A 22,451-nucleotide genomic window follows, 5' to 3' on the forward strand; every position below is an offset into this window, starting at 1 on the left:
ACACAGTATTGATAAAAGCTGAATATTGACACAAATCACAATGCACAATCTCCATGAAATTAACATGTCATTACTTGATTATTTGGGACTTTGGGCAAATTAAATTGTTTGAGTTGTATTCCATCCTAAAAGTAAACATCTAAAACTATGTTAAAGCCCTGTCAGATAGTCAGATACACATACATGTACTGCTAAAGTCACCGCTGTCTGATTCTATTTGCCAACAGATCTATATACCCGTACATAAACATAAGATGTACTTTACATGACAAGACTGCTTGCCATTCAGATATGTAGGCCCATATTCTGGCTTAGACCATGGTCTATTGGACCTACGAGATGGTCTAACCCTTTTAGGCTGTAATAAAATTATGGGAAACCGAAAATAAATGGTGCTACATAAACATAGCTTTAATGTTTACTTTTCTCTTTCGACATCCATCAAACCCTATGGTGAAGAAAACAATTTTAGTTAGTATTTCCCATCATTTCTGAATGAGTATCAACTGAGCTAATAAATTGAAGTTGTACTGATTAGAGATTCTGGTCACAGTGGACTATCCCTAGTTACACCACATCTTTAGACCAGAGTTTACATGCAAATTAAATAAAAAATTCAGAATAGGAGCTCTATAGGTAGTTTCAGACCGCCTCGAAGTTCGTCAGTTCCAGGTATTCTCTGATCGGGAAATTTACCCCGATCAGAAAATACTAGGTATTTTGGTAATGTGAAAGCAAACTACGCGTAATTTCCCCGAAAGAAAATACCCGCTAAATAGTGGGTACTTGCCGAAATTACGAGAACTGTCGCAGGGATTTTTCCAAGGTCGCAGGTATTTTGGCGATGTGAAAGCAATTACGGGAACTTTTTATCCCAGCGTGTCGTTGGGCGCGGGAGCTGTGGGTGGCTGCTGGGCTAGTGATTTTTAATCTCGCGCCTTGCCTGTATATCAGACCATACTGCGCATGCTCGTAACTTCAGGAACTTATCCCGGAGGGTATGTTTCGGGGCGGTGTGAATGCAGGAATAATTAATGGGTATTTTTTAGCCGAAAACAGTTCCCGTAATTTAACGGGGATTCTTGTGATCGAGGCGGTTTGAAACCACCTTATGTTGCACTTATGTTTTAGATGGAGCCAGACAGTACACACAACATGGTAGGGCCTCTGTAGACATACATGCACATGTAGTAAGCAGTAAACTAAACAAAGTTTACAGACAAGAATGTACCATGACAGGCCTATGCAGATCTATGGAGCATTTTCTTTGATTAACTTGGGGTACAATGTCCCTTAGTAACACCATGTGTATCTAACCGAATAAAACTATCGTGTTACCCCCAACCGTGTCTAGCTTCGGTGTACAACCTTAATATGATATCGCTCTAACCATGCTCCCTTGCTTCGGGACAATGGCGCATGCTTGTATAGATCTAATCAGGACTATTACAATACTTTTATTATTGAATATCAGTGGACTCTCACGAAGCATCTCTCCAATTTCATGCACCCATTGTGTTCTTGAATGTCAGAAAGAAACATATCATAATTGGATCCCACTCTGTGTACATTGCAGAGATTTTGAGGTAACTGTAAATAAATTAGCAGTGAGTAGAGTTCCGAACAATAGTTAACAGTCGAGTATTCCTTGGGAAATAACATGACTTTGACTTGAAGTCAATGCACCCCCCCCAAAAAAAATAATAAATAAATAAAAATGCTCAAGTAGCACTGGCAAACTAAAAAAAAAGAGCCCCTAAAATTGGTTTGTATAATACAATGTAGCATATTTTTAAATCAAGCTAAAAGAAATACCCCAAAAAAAATTAAGTGTTTCCCCCAGTCCTATTAAAAGGAATATGAAACAAACTGGCCAACCTCTGACTTTAATAGGCTACATGTACATGTAAACTGAGTGAAAATGAGAGGAATACCAACTGCTGCATGATCAGTGAATAACATATTCCACCTTCATGAATGATTCATGTGTAGTACTTATGCATTTTCTCTATTTTTTGTTTCCTTTTTCTTTATTCTGAAATTTAAAAAATGGTATTCCAAATCTCTTGAAGTGTAGTCATCGTTTTTTTGTAGGTGATCAATTCACTAGTGATGGAGAAGGGTAAGGGAATATGCATCACTTAATACATGTACTATTACATGAACTACAGTACTGTGTTTGTATTGTGGAACAGTTCAAGGAACTGATTAAGTCAAAAGATGGGGATGGTTGCTATTAGCTTGCTATCATGGATGGACCTAGTACATGTACACGTAGGTCCATTCTACATGTATTATGAATGAACGTAGATATGCATGTAGGGAGGTAGTATTAAATACTTGGAGTGCAATGAGAATCATTGAATGAATAAGAGCTTAAAATTTTATTGCGATTATTTTTTTTTTAATCTTTCAAGTTTTTAAAAGATCTTACGCAGTACATGGGCTTTATTTGTGAAATACCACTGCATCCCTTTTCTGTAGGCCTTCATATCTGTACAGTAACAAAATGTAATTTGTATATTGTTCATGAGAAATAATAAAGTATGCTTTTTATTGAGCATAGAGAAGTCATTTTTCCGAAAATGATATACTAAAAAAGGCCATTTTTCTAAAATGATACAGTGTATATCTACAACCAACCTTTTTATTTATTTTCCATCCATCAATCATCATTCCAAAGGTGATTTCAATATTCTGCCTCAGTACTCTAACATAATAACGGGTGCCCCCCCCCCCATCAAAATGTACCAGGGTCTTAACAGTAAATTCACACCTTGAACTATGATTTCTGACATAATATAAGAAACTATCACTCTAATCTAGCCTCGGCATGACTTTCTCAAACTTTATAACATTTCCATTTACCAAGAAAAAGCAAGACATCATTGGTTCTGTCATATTTCAGTTTGGGAGTATCTGTGATCACTTTTCAAGTTTCATATTTCTGGAAAAAATGAAACCTGACAAAAAGGGATACAAAAAGTGATCACTTTTGGATGCACTGTATTGTAGCATCATACCTTGGTCACATTTGCTCTACGGCGGCCGTACGGCGAGTCGAAAACAGCCGCTTTATTCATTTTACTTCAAACCACCTCTATGTAGTTGGTACCAAAAAAATGTTAAAACGGCTGTTTTCGACTCGCCGTAGAGCAAATGTGACCAAGGTATTAGTCTCTGTTTGAACTCAAAAAATTTTGTCAAAAGGTGTTTAATATAGATCTGTGATCGCCGTGTCTGTTTAGAGTATGACTAAGTTGACTTGTGGACTCCCTACATTATACCACAGTCACACCAAAAAACTGACTCCTACATGTAACTATAAACCAATGGTATGTTATTGGCAATAAGTTACAAAAAAGTTTTGGTCGACCTATGGTCGGTTTCATTGACAGTGAGACTGCAGTATAATCATAAACAACACTACTTTACATTAAACAGTGACCAATTGCATTTTCTCTTCATTTCCTTGGTAATTTGCAGGATCCACATGGTTTGTTTGAGATGTTTGGGGCAGGGTGCTACATAACTTTTAAAAGAAGCACTTGCCCGGTTGGACAAGTAAATCTTTAAATAGTTGGAATATACTTGCCAAAAAAATACTTGAAAAAAAAGTTTTACCTCTTCAAAAGAAAGTTTTCTGGTTTTATAAACCATTGACCTTTTTCTCTCTTTTGATACGAACTGATCTACCTTGTTAAGGCATTTCTTTTTTCAAAGTGATTTTATCTTGCATGCCATGACCAAAATTAGGGTCAATATCATATCATATCAACCTAATTTTGGTCATTCTACTTTGAGAATTTTGCTTTCCCAATTCGGGCAAGAAGTTTTGGTCTTTACTTCTTAACACTTGCCCGACTTTAAATTTTACTTGCCCCGGGCAATCGGGCAAGTGCTTATGTAGCACCCTGGTTTGGGGTATAACTTTAATTTCACCTATTTACCTTCAACATGCGAACTTCTCTCATGGCAATCTTCTTCACCATCTTGTCATCCTCGCCCTCGAGAAACTTCTTGATGGCGACCACCTGGTTGGTTTCCTTGTGCCGGCATTTCAGCACCTGACCGTAGCTTCCCTCCCCAACCAGGCCAAAGCTTTCGTATTTCTCCATCGCAAGGGCAGGGCCCTTCATCGGGGGAGGGGGGTGGCGCTTCCGGGGAACGGCCTACGCTACCCTACCTGGAAAGGAAATGGATAAGAATTGGTAGAATTCAGTTTAAAAATTATCAACTTAATAGTGCAAGGGCCCTGGAATGGTTTTGGAAGCAGGGGGAGGCTGACCAAGCAAAAAATCACAATCAGGTTGTCAATTCTACGTTTTTTGTACACACGGTTTTAGAAAAAAGTGGGGGTTGAACCCCCCACCCCGCCAGTTTCGCGGCCACTGAAGTGACACATTAATCAGAAATTCATTTTTTATCTTGCATATCAAAAGACGCGACAGAGCAGTGCCTGTGCGGTCATATCCATCGTGTTTAACCGCTGTGACGCAGATGATTTGCTTGCGCCCATGTCACGAAGAAAAAATAAAACAATATTGAAATAGGATTGGGGCTATTTTATCTCCACGATGTTCATTTCAGCAATGTTTCTTTTTCTAGGTGAATTAGCTCCAAATATTGAAATGAAAATACAGTTCTAAGAATAACATGTAGTTTGAAAGTAATAACTTAAAGTGATTGGTTAACATTGGTTTGACTTTACTTAAAAAATCTCAGCTAGAAGGTCACACTTGTCACCTATGTCTGTGATATGTTACAAAAATGAAGCCCAGAAAAAATTGCGTTCGAAAATAATTATTTAGTGCTTCAAAAACTGATATATAAAGTGACCGGAAACACCATCTTAATTTCATCCCATACACTTATGTGTACTATATAGGCGTCTATAAGACGCCTATTTACAAAATCGGGGTTTGCCTCGTACTTTTAGCTTTTCATTCTCAATAATGGTTGTTTTCAGGGTTTATTAGTCCTAATACATGCATTTGTACACATGTTTCATCTTGGTTTGAGAATTTTTTAAATTGGCTGCTCACAAAGTTAAACAATACCTTTAACATTATTCCTGTTCCATTAGGGATTATTTCTCAAGACTTTTCTTGACTAATATTGTCTTTGAAATGATGCTTGTAATGAAGCCATATTAACATCGACAAAAAGATGAGAGTATCATCATTTTCAAAAGAAATCTCTGTAAAGGCGCGCTATGGTATACGGTAGTGCAATCCCATTTGAATTCAATAAATTGACGTAATCTCACTCCTTTGCCACACCTCCTGGCAGAATTAATTGGTTGAATGAGATGAGAAAGCTATAAAACCGTGATTCTCAATGGGTATTGCTTCAAAAGTACATGTACATGTAGGTGTGTCTTACGAAGAAAAAAAATGATTGTAAAATGGTTAACTTCTCAGAATATCCCTTCGGAGAGATTTTAAAGGCCAAGTCCACCCCCGAAAAATGTTGACTTAAATACAGAGAAAAATCAAACTAGCATAAAGCTGAAAATATCATCAAAATTGGATGTAAAGAAATTTATGACATTTTAAAATTTCGCTTTAATATTTTTCACAAATCAGTGATACAAGTCAGTGACATCCAAATGCAACAGTCGATGATGTCCCTCACTCACTACATGAATTTCATTTGTGTTTTATTGTGAATTACCGTAAAAATATTTCATTTTTCACAGATTCGACAATAAGGACCAACTTGGCTGAAATGCTAATTCCATGTTCAGGGAGGAATTAATCGTTGTTTCACTTGACACTGAGGAGAAAATTAGAATATTTCATAGATAAAATACAAAACAAAGAGTGAGTCGATGACATCATCAGACTCCTCATTGGCATACTGAACAGGATGTGAATAATTGTTTTGTGAAATTAAGCGAAACTTTAAATTAAATTGTCATACATGTAGCTTTTTTACTTTACATCCGATTTGATGAAATTTTCAGTGTTATGCTTTTAGGATTTTTTGTGTTTTTATTCAACTTTTTGTTGGGTTGGACTTGGCTCTCCCTCTCTCTGTTTTGACCCTCTGCTCTTCGGAGATTAGTCAATAGTAAAGTCCTTTAAGGGTATTTCATCTCACTGATTTTAACAGAGATAAAATATTTTATTTTAACCAAGATAAAATGAATCTCAGAATACCATCTCTGGTCTTCTAAATTGTCTCTTAAGAAAATGGTTTAAAACACATGCACACAAATGGAAAAGGAATAAACAACGTACATGTAACTGTCCAAAACCCCAAATCACTATATTAAATCAAACATCTACTTATAATCTCTTAACTCTTGAATTCATTTCTGGCAGGCCAGGTAAATTGAGAGCAAAATAACCAAAAACCCATCAAACAGTTGATGAAAGTATTTCAATTAGACCCCATTTCAAATTTCTCAGTCATTCTTGTTTAATGATATCCCTGCAGATTACTGAACATGTCACAAAGACCCTACAACTTCTTAGTAGTAAACACTGGACTCTTGCCCAATCTACTATTTTGGTAAATATATCTCGATTCTAATTAATAATAAAACTAAATGACATGTAATATGTATGACGGAAAAGTAAAAAATAGTATTTCTATCATACGTATGCTATATAGTGAGTGATTGTATTACCGACCGGCCTTGTATTACCGAACGCGCGCATCATATGCGTCAGAAAATAATCAAATACGCTCAAACCTTTGCAACTTCCTTCCAAAGGGAACTTAAATAGAAAAATGATGAAAAATTGTCAAAAACACAATTTCGAAGTCTTTATATCCTCAAAACAATAAAATATGGTCAAAATAGCTCATCAGTGACTTTGTTGTTTTCCCAACTTTTCCCATAGAAAACACATGTTCGGTAATACGATACCTTTTCAAGTGACCAAAATATTTCACTTGCGAAGAGGGGTCCGATTGGAAGCTGATGTCGTAAAAATGAAAAACAATTTCGGCAAAATTTCTGCATATTTATATTTTTTAGGTATTTGTGTATTTATGGTGAAAGTTTGGTGAATTTTATTGGAATGTGTTTGATATGATCAAATTCATGAAAAGTGTTCGGTAATACGATCCACTACCATAAATTTAAACACCATAACTGTTACATAGTTTTGAGATATGTAACAACTCTTCTAGAATGAGAAAGATAATGAAAATGCAGTTTGTAAAAAAAATAGGGATTGGGATGCCATGCCCATGTCAGACACTTGTTCAATAAATGAAAACTTACCGCTGTGTTGTTGCAGAGTTTGAGAATAAAGTTCTTTTGTTTTGTATTATAATCGCTCTGTATTTCCTTTTCTTGTAACCTTTCATTTTGACAAAATGAACATTGCTTAGCCTTCAAAAATTTTCTCAGGTGAACAAACCAGCAAACATGAAGATTCCTATATTACATGATAAAGTGAAGACTGCCAAGTCAAAAGTTCCAGAAAGTTAGGATTCTATTAAAGTCTTGACTGAACTCTGAACGAAGTGTCCTTTTATTTTTAGACTATTCCATAAATTCTGAACTGCTAGGCGAAAGAATTACATTGTTGAATTCTTTCTATTTCCCATTCAATAAAGATTAGGATGACAAAACGAATGAAGACTTTTGAAATAAGTTGCTCTTGCAAGTGCAGTGATGTCAATGTCAGATTCTGCTTGTGTTAATTATTGCGCAGATCAGCGTTGGACTTTATTGAAGAAGCGGGAGCCTTGTCCTTGCCTTGGACTCAACCGAACTTCCACGGAATTAAATTTAATTTCATCTGCAAAGTAATGTTGGCGTCCTCTAGCCTAAGCACGATCTCTGATTTCACAGTAAACGTCTGCTCCACTCACTTTTACACTTCTAACTTCTTGAAATTGTTACACGGGCACAGATAAATTTACTCTTCCACAAATGCAAACTAAAGATGGTCGGTCTCGACAACGCTATGTAAATTTACTGATGATCGACGTACGGTACGCGCCCGGTACGTGCATATAAAGCTAAGCCATATCGTGAGAGTACGTGCGCCGGCGAGCTCCCGGGAGTCGAAGGCTGAGCTTGGGGGTGGCTGTCCCACCGTGCATGGGGCATGCATTGCGGTACGGTATCTGTGCAATGGGCCGAGTACAGTTGCTACGGGTAACTAACGTCAATAGTTCTTGAATAGGGGTAAAGGAAGGGGTCGAAAAGCGAATCGGTTCCAAAACTTTTGATAATGAAAAAATTAGGTACCGGTATAATAATAATTAAAATTGCGTATATCTACAATGAGTTACTTAACATCATAAATTATGTAATCATTAGTGAAATCATATCTGTCATGATTTGTAGGAAATGTGATTTTAAAAGCATTTCATGAAAACATCCGTTCCGAATCCGACTGCACGTTTGAGTACACCTGCTGAATGGGTTGTACTGCTTTTTTCTTGACCGCTTTGGCATGCAAATGCTGGTCCCATTGAGGTTCTGTCTTTGTATGATGTTTATATTTAGGGACTTGTATAATGGAAAAGCTCGATGCACTTTTCATTCATCAAATAAAACTAAGAAGCTCTTAGATTGAGTTCGCGTCAGCCCAAGGATTATTGATAAACTTGGAGATTAATAATAATCGGTGATGTAAAGGTGTATAGGCGTATAAGGTTTTTCGTAGTTTAACTCCCAGGTCCGTGGAAGGGGGAGGGTGGTCAGATTGCCGAAATTTGGTCGAAATAGTCTTTTTTTATCTTCCGCGAGGATGTAAGAAAAAAAAAACCACCTCGATTTCCTAAATGCGTGAGGACTTAATCCAGCCTACATCCCTTTATTTGTAAATTTCTCATGTAGAATTGCATCTTTACATGTGATATATTATATAACATTTTATTTTACAAAATGTTAATAATGTATAAAACGAACTTCCAAGTGGAAAACAAAATAAAATTCATTGATTGGTCCACCAAACAATCATTACAGACCTAAACCATAATCCATCTCCACTTTATACAATCACATCTCTCTTACCGCCTCTCTCACAATCCTCTTACTATTTCTTACCAGTTACCATCACATCTCTCCTACCACACCCTCTCACCATCCTCTCTCTCTCTTACCATCACATCTCACCTACCATACATCCTCCCCCTCTCACCATCCTCTATCTCTTACCATCACATCTCACCTACCATACATCCTCTCTCTCACAATCCTCTCTCTCTTACCATCACATCTCACCTACCATACATCCTCCCCCTCTCACCATCCTCTCATCTCTTACCATCACATCCCACCTACCATACATCCTCTCTCTCACCATCCTCTCTCTTACCATCGCATCTCACCTACCATACATCCTCCCCCTCTCACCATCCTCTCTCTCTTACCATCACATCTCACCTACCATACATTCTCCCCCTCTCACCATCCTCTATCTCTTACCATCACATCTCACCTACCATACATCCTCCCTCTCTCACCATCCTCTATCTCTTACCATCACATCTCACCTACCATACATCCTCCCCCTCTCACCATCCTCTATCTCTTACCATCACATCTCACCTACCATACATCCTCCCCCTCTCACCATCCTCTATCTCTTACCATCACATCTCACCTACCATACATCCTCTCTCTCACAATCCTCTCTCTCTCTTACCATCACATCTCACCTACCATACATCCTCCCCCTCTCACCATCCTCTATCTCTTACCATCACATCTCACCTACCATACATCTTCCCCCTCTCACCATCTTCTATCTCTTACCATCACATCTCACCTACCATACATTCTCCCTCTCTTACCATCCTCTATCTCTTACCATCGCATCTCACCTACCATACATCCTCCCCCTCTCACCATCCTCTATCTCTTACCATCACATCTCACCTACCATACATCCTCCCCCTCTCACCATCCTCTATCTCTTACCATCACATCTCACCTACCATACATCCTCACCATCCTCTATCTCTTACCATCACATCTCACCTACCATACATCCTCTCTCTCACCATCCTCTCTCTCTTACCATCACATCTCACCTACCATACATCCTCCCCCTCTCACCATCCTCTATCTCTTACCATCACATCTCACCTACCATACATCTTCCCCTCTCACCATCCTCTATCTCTTACCATCACATCTCACCTACCATACATCCTCCCCCTCTCACCATCCTCTATCTCTTACCATCACATCTCACCTACCAAACATCCTCCCCCTCTCACCATCCTCTATCTCTTACTATCACATCTCACCTACCATACATCCTCCCCCTCTCACCATCCTCTATCTCTTACCATCACATCTCACCTACCATACATCCTCCCCCTCTCACCATCCTCTATCTCTTACCATCACATCTCACCTATATACCATACATCCTGACCATCCTCTATCTCTTACCATCGCATCTCACCTACCATACATCCTCCCCCAGGCTCACCATCCTCTCATCTCTTACCATCACATCTCACCTACCATACATCCTCCCCCTCTCACCATCCTCTCATCTCTTACCATCACATCTCACCTACCATACATCTTCCCTCTCTCACCATCCTCTATCTCTTACCATCACATCTCACCTACCATACATCCTCCCCCTCTCACCATCCTCTCATCTCTTACCATCACATCTCACCTACCATACATCCTCCCCCTCTCACCATCCTCTCATCTCTTACCATCACATCTCACCTACCATACATCCTCCCCCTCTCACCATCCTCTATCTCTTACCATCACATCTCACCTACCATACATCTTCCCTCTCTCACCATCCTCTATCTCTTACCATCACATCTCACCTACCATACATCCTCCCCCTCTCACCATCCTCTCATCTCTTACCATCACATCTCACCTACCATACATCCTCCCCCTCTCACCATCCTCTATCTCTTACCATCACATCTCACCTACCATACATCCTTCCCCTCTCACCATCCTCTCATCTCTTACCATCACATCTCACCTACCATACATCCTCCCCCTCTCACCATCCTCTATCTCTTACCATCACATCTCACCTACCATACATCTTCCCTCTCTCACCATCCTCTATCTCTTACCATCACATCTCACCTACCATACATCCTCCCCCTCTCACCATCCTCTATCTCTTACCATCACATCTCACCTACCATACATCCTCCCCTCTCACCATCCTCTATCTCTTACCATCACATCTCACCTACCATACATCCTCCCTCTCTCACCATCCTCTCATCTCTTACCATCACATCTCACCTACCATACATCCCCCCCCCCTCTCACCATCCTCTATCTCTTACCATCACATCTCACCTACCATACATCCTCCCCCTCTCACCATCCTCTATCTCTTACCATCACATCTCACCTACCATACATCCTCCCCCTCTCACCATCCTCTATCTCTTACCATCACATCTCACCTACCATACATCCTCCCCCTCTCACCATCCTCTATCTCTTACCATCACATCTCACCTACCATACATCCTCCCCCTCTCACCTTCCTCTCTCTCTTACCATCACATCTCACCTACCATACATCCTCCACCTCTCACAATCCTCTCATCTCTTACCGACACATCTCACCTACCATACATCCTCCACCTCTCACCATCCTCTCATCCCTTACCATCACATCTCACCTACCATACATCCTCCCCTCTCACCATCATCCATCTCTTACCATCACATCTCACCTACCATACATCCTCCCCTCTCACCATCCTCTCATGATCTCTTACCGACACATCTCACCTACCATACATCTTCCCCCTCTCACCTTCCTCTATCTCTTACCATCACATCTCACCTACCATACATCCTCCCCCTCTCACCATCCTCTATCTCTTACCATCACATCTCACCTACCATACATCCTCCCCCTCTCACCATCATCCATCTCTTACCATCACATCTCACCTACCATACATCCTCCCCCTCTCACCATCATCCATCTCTTGCCATCACATCTCACCTACAATATACACCCCTCTCACCATCTCTTACCATCACATCTCACCTATATACCATGGACATCCCCCCTCTTACCACTCTCTCATCTCTTACCATCACATCTCACCTACCATACATCCTCCCCCTCAACCCCGGCCCTCATCTTCCTCTCTCTTACTATCACATCTCTCCTACCATGCATCCTACTCATCCTCCCCCTCAAGGCTTCCCCTTTAACTGCCCAATTTCTCTTACATAACAATGTGAAAGCAGAGAGGAAAAAAACCTAGTACTATTTATTTAAATAATATTTTATTTTCTTCCTCTTTCAAATCAATAAGTTTACAATCAAAATTCATATAAGTTAAGATTTTGTACACGTATAAGAAACAATAAATATATCAATATCAATGAGATTACAAATTATCAAAAATGAAGATAACTGCCCAATTTCTCTTCCATAACAATGTGAAAGCAGAGAGAGAAAAAACAAAATATCAATCGACATATAAAAACAGAATTTTTAAAAGATGACTTTTATCCTGAACATAACTGTACAAGAAATTAGTAATTTTTTATTTTTTCACTTTTATTTTATCTTTTTTTCATCTATATTGTCAAGTCATATCTTATGTTATTTCACCAGATCAAGCTGGTTCATGGTCAGCCCTTTCCCGTTCTTAGTTTTACTCCTTTTAAAAAAATAGTTGTCTTGTACTGTCCTGTCTCTTGTTTTGTCTTGTCTTCTACGTCTTGTCATCCCCTCTCTCTGTTTTTTTTCTTCTGTCTTGGCAAGACAGAAGAAAAATGTTGCGCAATGCGCAACATATCCTTTACAACGAAGACCCCTTTGTGTGAAAAGCTTTGCATTTGTTCAGTAATTATGTTTCCGTCAATATGATTTCTTTTTCTTTCCTGTAATACATGTATGTACGCATATAGTAAGTCGACTATAATTTCTTCTTTTCCAAGGGGGATCCACAATTTTACAAGCAGTGCCTTTTAGTGGACCCCCCTCATTTCCATTTCCATTTATGCTCTATATAATTATACTGTTTTTTTTACGAAGTAAGAATGCCCTTCTGTAAAATTGTATTTGATTTGTATTGTTTTATATTACTTTGTATTATGTTTTGAATGGAAATGAAATAAAAGAATTGAATTGAAAAGAATTGAAGAAAAAGGGATTAAAGATTATTTTAAAGGTTCATTAGACCAGAGGAGAATGTACTCTGGCTCAATTCAGAGTAGCGCCATCTACAGTTGTTTGTGGAGATAGTCGACTGCATCAATCAAGATGGACCCAAACTTGAAGACAAAATTGAATTTTTGCACCGAAGATGAGTGTTTGGACAGATGTGGTGTCAATTCTGAGATAACAAGATTGTGTGTAAGTTGCCTGACATATAAAATATGTATGAAATAATTTCAACGTTCGCAAGTATTCTATTTAGAAATAACACCGAAATTGGGTTTTCGCTGGGATGGGGAAACCGGCCGGATCATCGCCCCGCAGCTGGCCCTGCGCCATCCCTTGCGGGGGCAGAGAGCGTTCGGAAAAGGTTGTGGAACACTGCTTCATGACACTAAACTTATATGGTGTTATAGTTTTTAAACAACGTTCTAATTGAAAAGGGAATAAATGTGCCAATCAAAATTATCATTATTTATAGGCTAATACTAGAATAGTAATGTTCTTATTTTCATTATTGAATTCAGTACCAGGCAGTAATTTAACTTTAAGGCCTTTTATAGTACTACTACTGATATTTATTTGTGAAATATAATTGGATAGGAGAAATTTCGCAAGTGCATGCAAGCTTTGTTACACTCAATGTGCACTGGGATATGGGGGTGGGGGTGCCTTTTAGAAATCAAGATCTTTGAAGAGGCATATGTTGATTTTAATGAGAATTACAGAAAATAGTGCCTGTGAATATTTCTTTTCTTTTTCCATATCTACTTTAACGAAAAATTAAAGCTGGCAGGTTTATCGGGTAATGGCAAAGTTTTGTTGTTGTTCGTTTTTTCCTCAGTAGTAATAATCTCATTGCTCTAAACAAAACATGGGGTCAAGACTCAGAGACCTATTGGGCGTTGTGGCGTGCGCCTGTAATCCAAGCTGTGGGGAAGTTACAAATTGATGCAGAGGTTTGAGGTTCGAGCCCTGGTCACGTCTTTCGGATGGTGACGTTAAAGGTCGGTCCCAGACGTAAATAACCATTTCTGATTGATACACGTCTGACAAAACTCAAACACACACACACAAGGATTTTTACAAGGCCATAAATGTGAGCAATAGATAGTTATTATTTTCATTAAATTTTTGTGTCTCTTCAATAGGAGTTGTTGCCTGATGGGTATAACTATACCGTTTGTCAGTTTGACATCATTGATGAAGGCATCACTGCTCTCCTCAGGTTGGATATAAAGACCGAGTGTAATGCTCGAACTTGGCTCGGGCTGTTCCAGGATAAGACGCGTACAAATCTGCGATTATTATGGACGGGCAAGGCAGGTGGGCGAAAGAATATCTTCAGTGCACATTACCGGTGTCAGCATGGCAGTTTCCGCAAGTCCCGTCCTGTCAGTTCAAGTTCTGCTAGGACCAAGATCACCAACTGCCCGGCCACTCTGGGTATCGCTGTCAAACGGGTGCCCAAGAGAAACAGGTAGGCTACTGTACATTGTAACCAGTGGCTCCAGAATGTTCGATTCAGAAAAGTTGAGGGTCAAACCATTGCTTACACACGATGGTTCACCTCTCAAATCTTTGATCAGGGGCCATTTCATACCTAGTGTAGGGTTGAAGAAAATTATATGTTTGGAAGTAGAAAATAATTTAAGTTCTAATTCAAACTCAATTATCAAACTGAAGAGGGAATAGTGAAACTGAGATGCAAAATGAATTGAACAGAACCCGTAGAAGTCTGGTGGTACTCTGCTATATTTGCTGGGCTTCCTTGCCTCAGTAAAACTCATACAAAATTAGCATATGTTTAAATTACACAAAATCAACCAATGAAAATAAAGAGAATGGAGAAGCCAACTGCAAGTGGAAAAGTCTAATTCATAAAAATAACCAATAAGAGATAGAGGATGGAGATGAATAAGATGTTGGGATGATTACATAATAAGAATGTTGAACAAAAGAATCAGATGTGGGGAATGTAATGAATGAACACATCTGAATAGGAAAGGAATGACAGGAGAAGCAGGTTGAAAGTCAAATGTAAATGGATGACGACAGAAGCATTGAGAATTTAAACAAAGCTGAAATAAATACCAAAGCTTGAACTATAAGTAACTAAACTATTAAATGAAACCAAATGTCAAAATAGCAGTCCTACAACTGATTAACAACTGATATAACCTTGCCAAATTCTAACTACTAGTGTGGTACGGTATGTCACTGACACAGCTCCCGTAGGACTAGCGTGCCAAAATTGATTTTTTGGTTGTTTTGCCTTCAATAGGGTCCCCTTAGACCAAAAACGATGGGGGTCAAATTTTCAGACCCCTCCTTCCCTTTGTGGGGGGTCCTTTTTGGCGCCATATTAGCCTGTACAAAGTCCAATAGGATAATCCATTGTTTTCAACCTTATTTCTCACTTTTCTTTGCCAATTATATTTTAAAGTTGTCTGAGGTGTATGAGAATGAATATTTGATGATGTTGTGATGTCAATGTTTTTTAACTTTTACCATACGGGGGCGGACTTTACGAAAAATGCCCCAAAATTGTAAAATATTGCCCCCAAAATATGATTTTTCCCTTTTTTGGCACTAAAATTAGGACAAAAGGATTACAAAATGAAATGAATATGTCTTGTTATACAATCCAACAACAGAGGAATATATCACATGTAATGTATATCATTATTTTTGGTCAATTGATGTAAAAATCATCCCCATTTCAGGATTTTATGCAGTGAAAACCTTACTACAACACTAGAGGGCGCCATAACTTATGATAAGCACTTCCCTAAAAAAAAATCAAATTCTAGGCACTGTAATTTTATCAATAAATTTGAAAGCTGACACATTTCAAGAGCAATTATTTCCAATGCCGATTCATAGTATGGGCATCTAATTTGTTTTGATTGGCTGCCTTGGGCTAAAATAAAAAAAATCCTGGATTTTTTTTTTGTTACTTTAAAAGTGACCTTAAAAGGGAAGTTCTCCCTGAAGAAGACTTTGTTGTAAAAATAGTAAAAAATATTAAAGAAGTTTTGAGGAAAATCCGTTAAAGAGTAAGAAAGTTATTAGAGTTCAAAGTTTTAGATTTGTGACGTCATAAACGAGCATCTGCCCCATGTGTTATGTAATATAAAACGCATGAATTTCAAATTTTATATGGTTCCTGATGACTTGATTTTGTTGTCTCTTCATGATCGGGTGTAAAATGATTTGTCTATTGATATACAAAAGGTACAGTAAAAACCATTTTTAATTTTCTGAGAAAATGACATTTCATTGATTTTTTACCATTCGCTATGTAGGAATGCTGCTCGCATATGACGTCACAAATCAAGTAATTGAAATTCTAATAACTTTTTAATTATTTCATGAATTTTTCTCAAACCTGCAATATTTTTCATTATTTTTTTCTGCTATTTTTACAATAAACTTTTTGTCAGGGTGAACTTCCCCTTGGTTTCTATTCAAAGATTTTTAAGGGTGAAGAAGTATATCGGGAAGAGTTACAAGGACCCAGAAATCCAAGATGGCTTCCAAAAATGGAGTTTAAAATGGCTGTTAATACTATAAATGGACATAGCACATTTTATATACCTGAGATAGATGGAATCGGTGTCTAGACCATGGTTTCAACGATCATAATTGGGACAAGAATACCGTTTCCTTTCTTTATTTATTTAACTTTTGGAGGCCATCTTGGACTCAACATAACGGGACAGTCGGTGGTCCGGTATGTTAAAAAAATCCAAGATGTCTTCCCAAAATGGAGTTTGAAATTGCTGTTGCTGCTTGAAAAACCGATATAGTTTGTTCAATATCCGGGAATATGAATGTGTGTGACTACCATGGAAAAGTGAGTCTAATAATACATTAGAATAAGTTACAAGGAGAGTCGTTGGTCGAGTATGTTAAACAATAGAGTATAAAATAGCCACTGTTATTTACAAGTGGACATATAATATCCATCAAGAATATGGTTTCATGTTTAAACCATGATTTTTAAAGTCAGAAAATTTTTAGTTACAACCGTTCGAGTGTTGTGGCCCAGTGGATTGGTCTTTTGACTTTGAAAGGGTCGTGGGTTCGAATCCCAGCCATGGCATAGTTTCATTCTGCAAGAAATTTATCAACAATATTAATATGTGAGGAATAATCTAGACGTCTACATGGTGGTATAAAGGGTTAGATAATACATTCAACAAATAACAAGGATATTTAGTTTTCCATTTTGTCTAAAATCCATGGTAGATTAAAAAAATTCATCAAGTGGGTGCTATTACAAACTCATAAATTAATATGATAACTTAGCCATACATATAAGTGTAGGCACCAAAATATTTCTCACAGGTTGGTATTGTTTGAAAAATGTCTCCACTTTTAAGTAACAGTAGTAATTTTGGAACCCATTTTTTAAAGCCCACTTGGATTTTAAGGCAAAATGGATATCTGCATAGTCATTGTAGCCAGTCCTTAATATGTATTTTTAATTTCAACTCTTGAAATACTAGTGTAGACACCAAAATAATATCCCCAGGTGTATGTTTAATGTTCTATATCCACTTTTAAAGTAATAGCAGTCATTTAAGCAATCTTGGATTTTTGATAAACTTGACATCCGACTGTTCTTTCAACTTGAAACAATACTTGATCCTTTAAACTCTAGTGTAGACACCAAAATCAAATCCACAATGTGCATTTCTAATGAACTATGTCTACTTTAAGAACCACAGTCAATTTAGACCCTGCATTTTGGAGGCCATATCTGACATAGCAGACCACTGACAGCCCTTATTTACTTATCCAAATGTCTTATTTGACCCTTGAAACCATTGGTTTAGACACCAAACTGGGGGCCGTTTCATAAAGCTGTTCGTAAGTTAAGAGTAACTTTAAGAACGACTGGTGATCCTTTCTTACGCGCTAAACCATCCCCTATGGTGTATACCATTTACCAAAAGAAAGGATCACCAGTCGTTCTTAAAGTCATCTTATCTTACGAACAGCTTTATGAAAAGCCAACCTGATATCTCCCAGGTCGATATGAAATGAACTTTGTCCGCTTTAAGTATCAGCAGCCATTTTAAGATCATTTTTTTGAATTCATCTTTGATTTTTGGACATACCAGACCACTGACTGTCCTTGTAACTTATCCTTATATATTACTTAACCCAAACCAGTGGTTTAAAATTAAACATCGAAATCACATTTCCATGGACGATATGAAATCAGCTATGTCTGCTTTAATTTTAGCAGCCATTTCAGAATAAATTTTTTGAAGCCATCATGGATTTTTGGACCCACCAGACCACTCACTGTCCTTGTAACTTTTTTCCAATTTACTACTTCACCCTTAAAATCATTGAATCAAAACCAAATTGCGGATTTTTAGCACACGGCAGCCTTTTTTGATGCCATCTTTTATTTTCCAGGTATCCTGGGGTCCTTATATTCACTCTACCCTGTGTCAACAAATTATTTTAACTCCTAGACCATGGAGTATGAAACTAATTAGGATTCTAGGGTGGATAATGAGTGAGTCGTATTCATTAATTTTAAGTGAATGGTGGCCATCTTGGATACTATCTTGAAAATAACCACTTTCCCTGATGCAGATTTTGGTAGATTTTTAGTATATTATTCCTGAGGTCAATTAGTACTAACAACTGTTGAAAAACAATGTAAGTTCGGAAGTTCTCTAAACATCACAGGTTATTTCAATAATGAATATGTGCATATGTGCGTGTGTTTGTGTGTGTGTGGGGGGGGGGGCTAAAATTATATTTTATGTGTTTTTTCTGTCTATCAGTAATTGGAAAATAGCCGAGAAGTACATAATTGACAATTCGAATAGAAGTCCTTTAATCGTAAATTGTACTCTAGAACGAGTGGCCGAATGGTGAAAGTTGTATGCCAGTCAGTTGGGGGGTAGGGGGAGTAGGGGATATGGTTGGTAGGATGCTCGTCCAACTTGAAGCCTTCAGATATCGGCATTTTAGCTGTCTAGGGATGATAAAATACCATAAAATAATTCATTGTTTAACCGGGCGCAAAATTACTAATACTCCTGATTTTAGTGGGTCTCGATATAGGTGACCCCCCCCTCCCTCCTCAGGCAGTGGGTGAGGGTGGGGAAAATTGGAACCCTATCATTCCGTGATAGATTGGACCCAAGTGAATCTCCCCCCCCCAAAAAAAACAATTTTGGCACAAAAATCCTGCAGGAACTGTGTCATGATATACCGTACCACACTAATATCATCATGATAAGTTATGGCGCCCTCTAGTGTTGTAGTTAGGTTTTCACTGCATAAAATCCTGAAATGGGGGTGACTTTTACATTAATTTACCAATAATAATCATATAAATTACATGTGATGTATTCCTTTGTTATTGGACTGTACAACAAGACATATGCACTTCATTTTGTAATCTTTTTTGTCCTAATTCTAGTGCCAAAAAGGGGGAAAATTACATTTTTGGGGTAATATTTTACAATTTTGGGGCATTTTTCGTAAAATCCGCCCCCCGTATGGCAAAAGTGAAAAAATATTGACTTAACAACATCATCAAATATTCATTCTTGTACACCTCAGACAACTTAAAAATAAAATTGGCGAAGAAAATGAGAAATAAGGTTGAAAACAATGGATTATCCTATTGGGCTTTGTACAGGCCAATATGGCGCCAAAAAGGACCCCCCACAAAGGGAAGGAGGGGTCGGAAAATTTGACCCCCATCGTTTTTGGTCTAAGGGGACCCTATTGAAGCCAAAACAACCAAAAAATCAATTTTGGCACGCTAGTCCTACGGGATGACACACCATACCGCACTATACTGTTGAGCCTTGTTACCTTGTGAGTTTAATAAAATGGCAAAGTCGCGATAGTTGTCAGCCTTTTGAAATGGGCCTAGATGTTCTAACACTTAATTACCACAAGTTGTTTTTGTCTCACCTGCATAGCAGAGTGAGACTATAGGCGCCGCTTTTCCGACGGCGACGGCGGCGTCAACATCAAATCTTAACCTGAGGTTAAGTTTTTGAAATGACATCATAACTTAGAAAGTATATGGACCTAGTTCATGAAACTTGGCCATAAGGTTAATCAAGTATTACTGAACATCCTATTAGAGTTTCATGTCACATGACCAAGGTCAAAGGTCATTTAGGGTCAATGAACTTAGACCATGTTGGGGGAATCAACATCAAAAACTTAACCTCAGGTTAAGTTTTTGAAATGTCATCATAACTTAGGAAATATATAGACCTAGGTCATTAAACTTGGACATAAGGTTAATCAAGTATCACTAAACATCCTGTGCAAGTTTCAGGTCACATGATCAAGGTCAAAGGTCATTTAGGGTCAATAAACTTTGGCCGAATTGGGGGTATTTGTTGAATTACCATCATAACTTTGAAAGTATGTTGGTCTAGTTCATAAAACTTGGACATAAGAGTAATCAAGTATCACTGAACATCCTGTGCGCATTTTAGGTCACATGACCAAGGTCAAAGGTCAATGAACTTTGGCCATAATGGGGGTACCTGTTGAATTACCATCATAACTTTGCAAGTTTATTGATCTGACTTTTGAAACTTGGACATAAGAGTAATAAAGTATCACTGAATATCCTGTGCAAGTTTCAGGTCACATGATCAAGGTCAAAGGTCATGTGAGGTCAATGAACTTTGGCCACATTGGGGGTATTTGTTGAATTACCATTCTATCTCTGTAAAGTGTATTGGTCTAGTTCATAAAACGTGGAAATAGAGTAACCAAGTATCACTGAACATCTTGTGCGAGTTATAGTAGTTTTCAAAGTCAGCAATGCTGCTAGATGTGGAATCGCGTGATGCAGTTGAGATGGCCAGAGGCATTCCACTTGTTTAATGAACTATGGGGCTGGCTTTATAAATAAGGACTATTTCTTTTTGTTCTTATATGAGCAATTTTTTCATAGCACCATGAGAATAAACTTTAGGGTACAGTACCTCCTTGCTATAATATTTCCCAGGGCAACATTACTACCTGAGTGATAATTGGTCCAGGAGGTAGATATCTAGTGGGGAATCATCCACAAACAGCGACAAAAAAGAACAAAATTAATCTTTTAAAATTGAAGTTTCCATGATCTACTCAGTGGCAGATCCAGGATTTTACTTTTTAGGAGAGAAAAAGCGCAAGTAGGGGGGGGGGGAGTGCAGATTTTCTTAGATTTACCGTTATTGACATTTATGTTCTAAAATGGGCAATGTAGTAGTGTTACTTTGAAAGCATACAATTTAACACACAGACATGAAGTCAAAGTGTGATATTCTTATACTGGTACTTCGGAAAATAATGAAGATATCAGAATCTAAAGAAGAGGACAGGATGAACCTTTATGCAGGAAATTTGATCATTATAATGCCACATTGTATAGAGTAGTGACGTTTTCTTTGGTTTCTATATGTACAAGCTCTACCATTCAGCTCATGCTGCGAACATTCTTGAAATAAAATACGATTATTATTATTACTATTTTTTTAATACATTTTATTTTAGGTCATTGGATGTTCACGTCAGAGACCTTCCAACATTGATCCGGCTGTCTTTTACACATAACCATCCCGTGACGTATGTCAAAGCATCAAACTCCTGCAATGCTTCTGGAGACGTCACTGAGATAGACAACAAACCTGTTGAACCTTCTGTGGTGCTCCATGAAGACAAGTATGACTGGCAAGAATAATTTATCAAATGACATCATGTATGATAGTGCTGACAAGGCTAATGGTCACCTTAATTCATTTTTATTGTCAACTATTCAATAAAAATCACATCAAAATTGCACAATCATCAATAAAAAAAAACTAATGAAACATTAAATAGAATTGTTTAAAAAACAGATTAAACAAAATACGTAATCTTAAACAAAATATCAGAATTGTCACCTATACAGATGTTCTGTCAACTTAATTTTTTTCATAATTTGTATTTGGTGTTACAGAAGTCAACTTACTAATTATAGGTAATGACAATCTTGGTCTTTCCCTATTCATGTTGAGACTTAGCATTCTCGACCACTTAGATATTAGTCATAGCCTAACTGGAAATTAGACAAAGTTAGTTAAGTTATAGCTAGTTTTTTTACGTGACTGCTAAGAAAGCACGAATGCCTGTGAGCAAGCAAGCAACAAGGGGACCAAAGGCTGAAGGTCCTCTCCGAGGGACCTGGGGAGCGTTTCATGAAAGGACTTGTCAGACGTTTTATCCGACAAGTCCCATTTTATCTGACAGTTACCATAGTAACAGTGCTTCTCAGCCAATCAAAATACAGAAAAGTTGTCA

At 37.9% G+C, this 22,451-nt stretch overlaps 2 protein-coding genes across 3 annotated transcripts in view; one reads left to right on the plus strand and one right to left on the minus strand.

Annotated features, from left to right (window-relative positions):
* LOC121431955 (cyclin-dependent kinase-like 4) overlaps positions 1 to 8,140 on the minus strand; it is a 31,296-nt gene extending 23,156 nt beyond the window's left edge. The window contains exons 1-2 of one of the 2 annotated variants that reach the window (XM_041629750.1): positions 7,241 to 8,140; positions 3,951 to 4,186 (exon numbers count right to left, since the gene is read on the minus strand). In XM_041629750.1, coding sequence (XP_041485684.1) covers positions 3,951 to 4,139 — 189 coding nt within the window. In that variant the 5' untranslated portion in view covers positions 4,140 to 4,186; positions 7,241 to 8,140. The remainder of the gene's footprint in view (positions 1 to 3,950; positions 4,187 to 7,240) is intronic. The other variant, XM_041629749.1, reaches the window with a different exon arrangement.
* Positions 8,141 to 13,188: 5,048 nt separating this feature from the next.
* Positions 13,189 to 21,852, plus strand: LOC121432165. Its single transcript, XM_041630020.1, has 3 exons — positions 13,189 to 13,313; positions 14,267 to 14,595; positions 21,666 to 21,852. The coding sequence occupies exons 1-3, from the start codon at positions 13,221 to 13,223 to the stop codon at positions 21,850 to 21,852; spliced, it is 609 nt and encodes a 202-aa protein (XP_041485954.1). The 5' UTR covers positions 13,189 to 13,220.
* Positions 21,853 to 22,451: the final 599 nt, after the last annotated feature.

This window comes from Lytechinus variegatus, chromosome 18 (genome assembly GCF_018143015.1).
Source record: "Lytechinus variegatus isolate NC3 chromosome 18, Lvar_3.0, whole genome shotgun sequence".
Lineage (NCBI taxonomy): Eukaryota > Metazoa > Echinodermata > Echinoidea > Temnopleuroida > Toxopneustidae > Lytechinus > Lytechinus variegatus.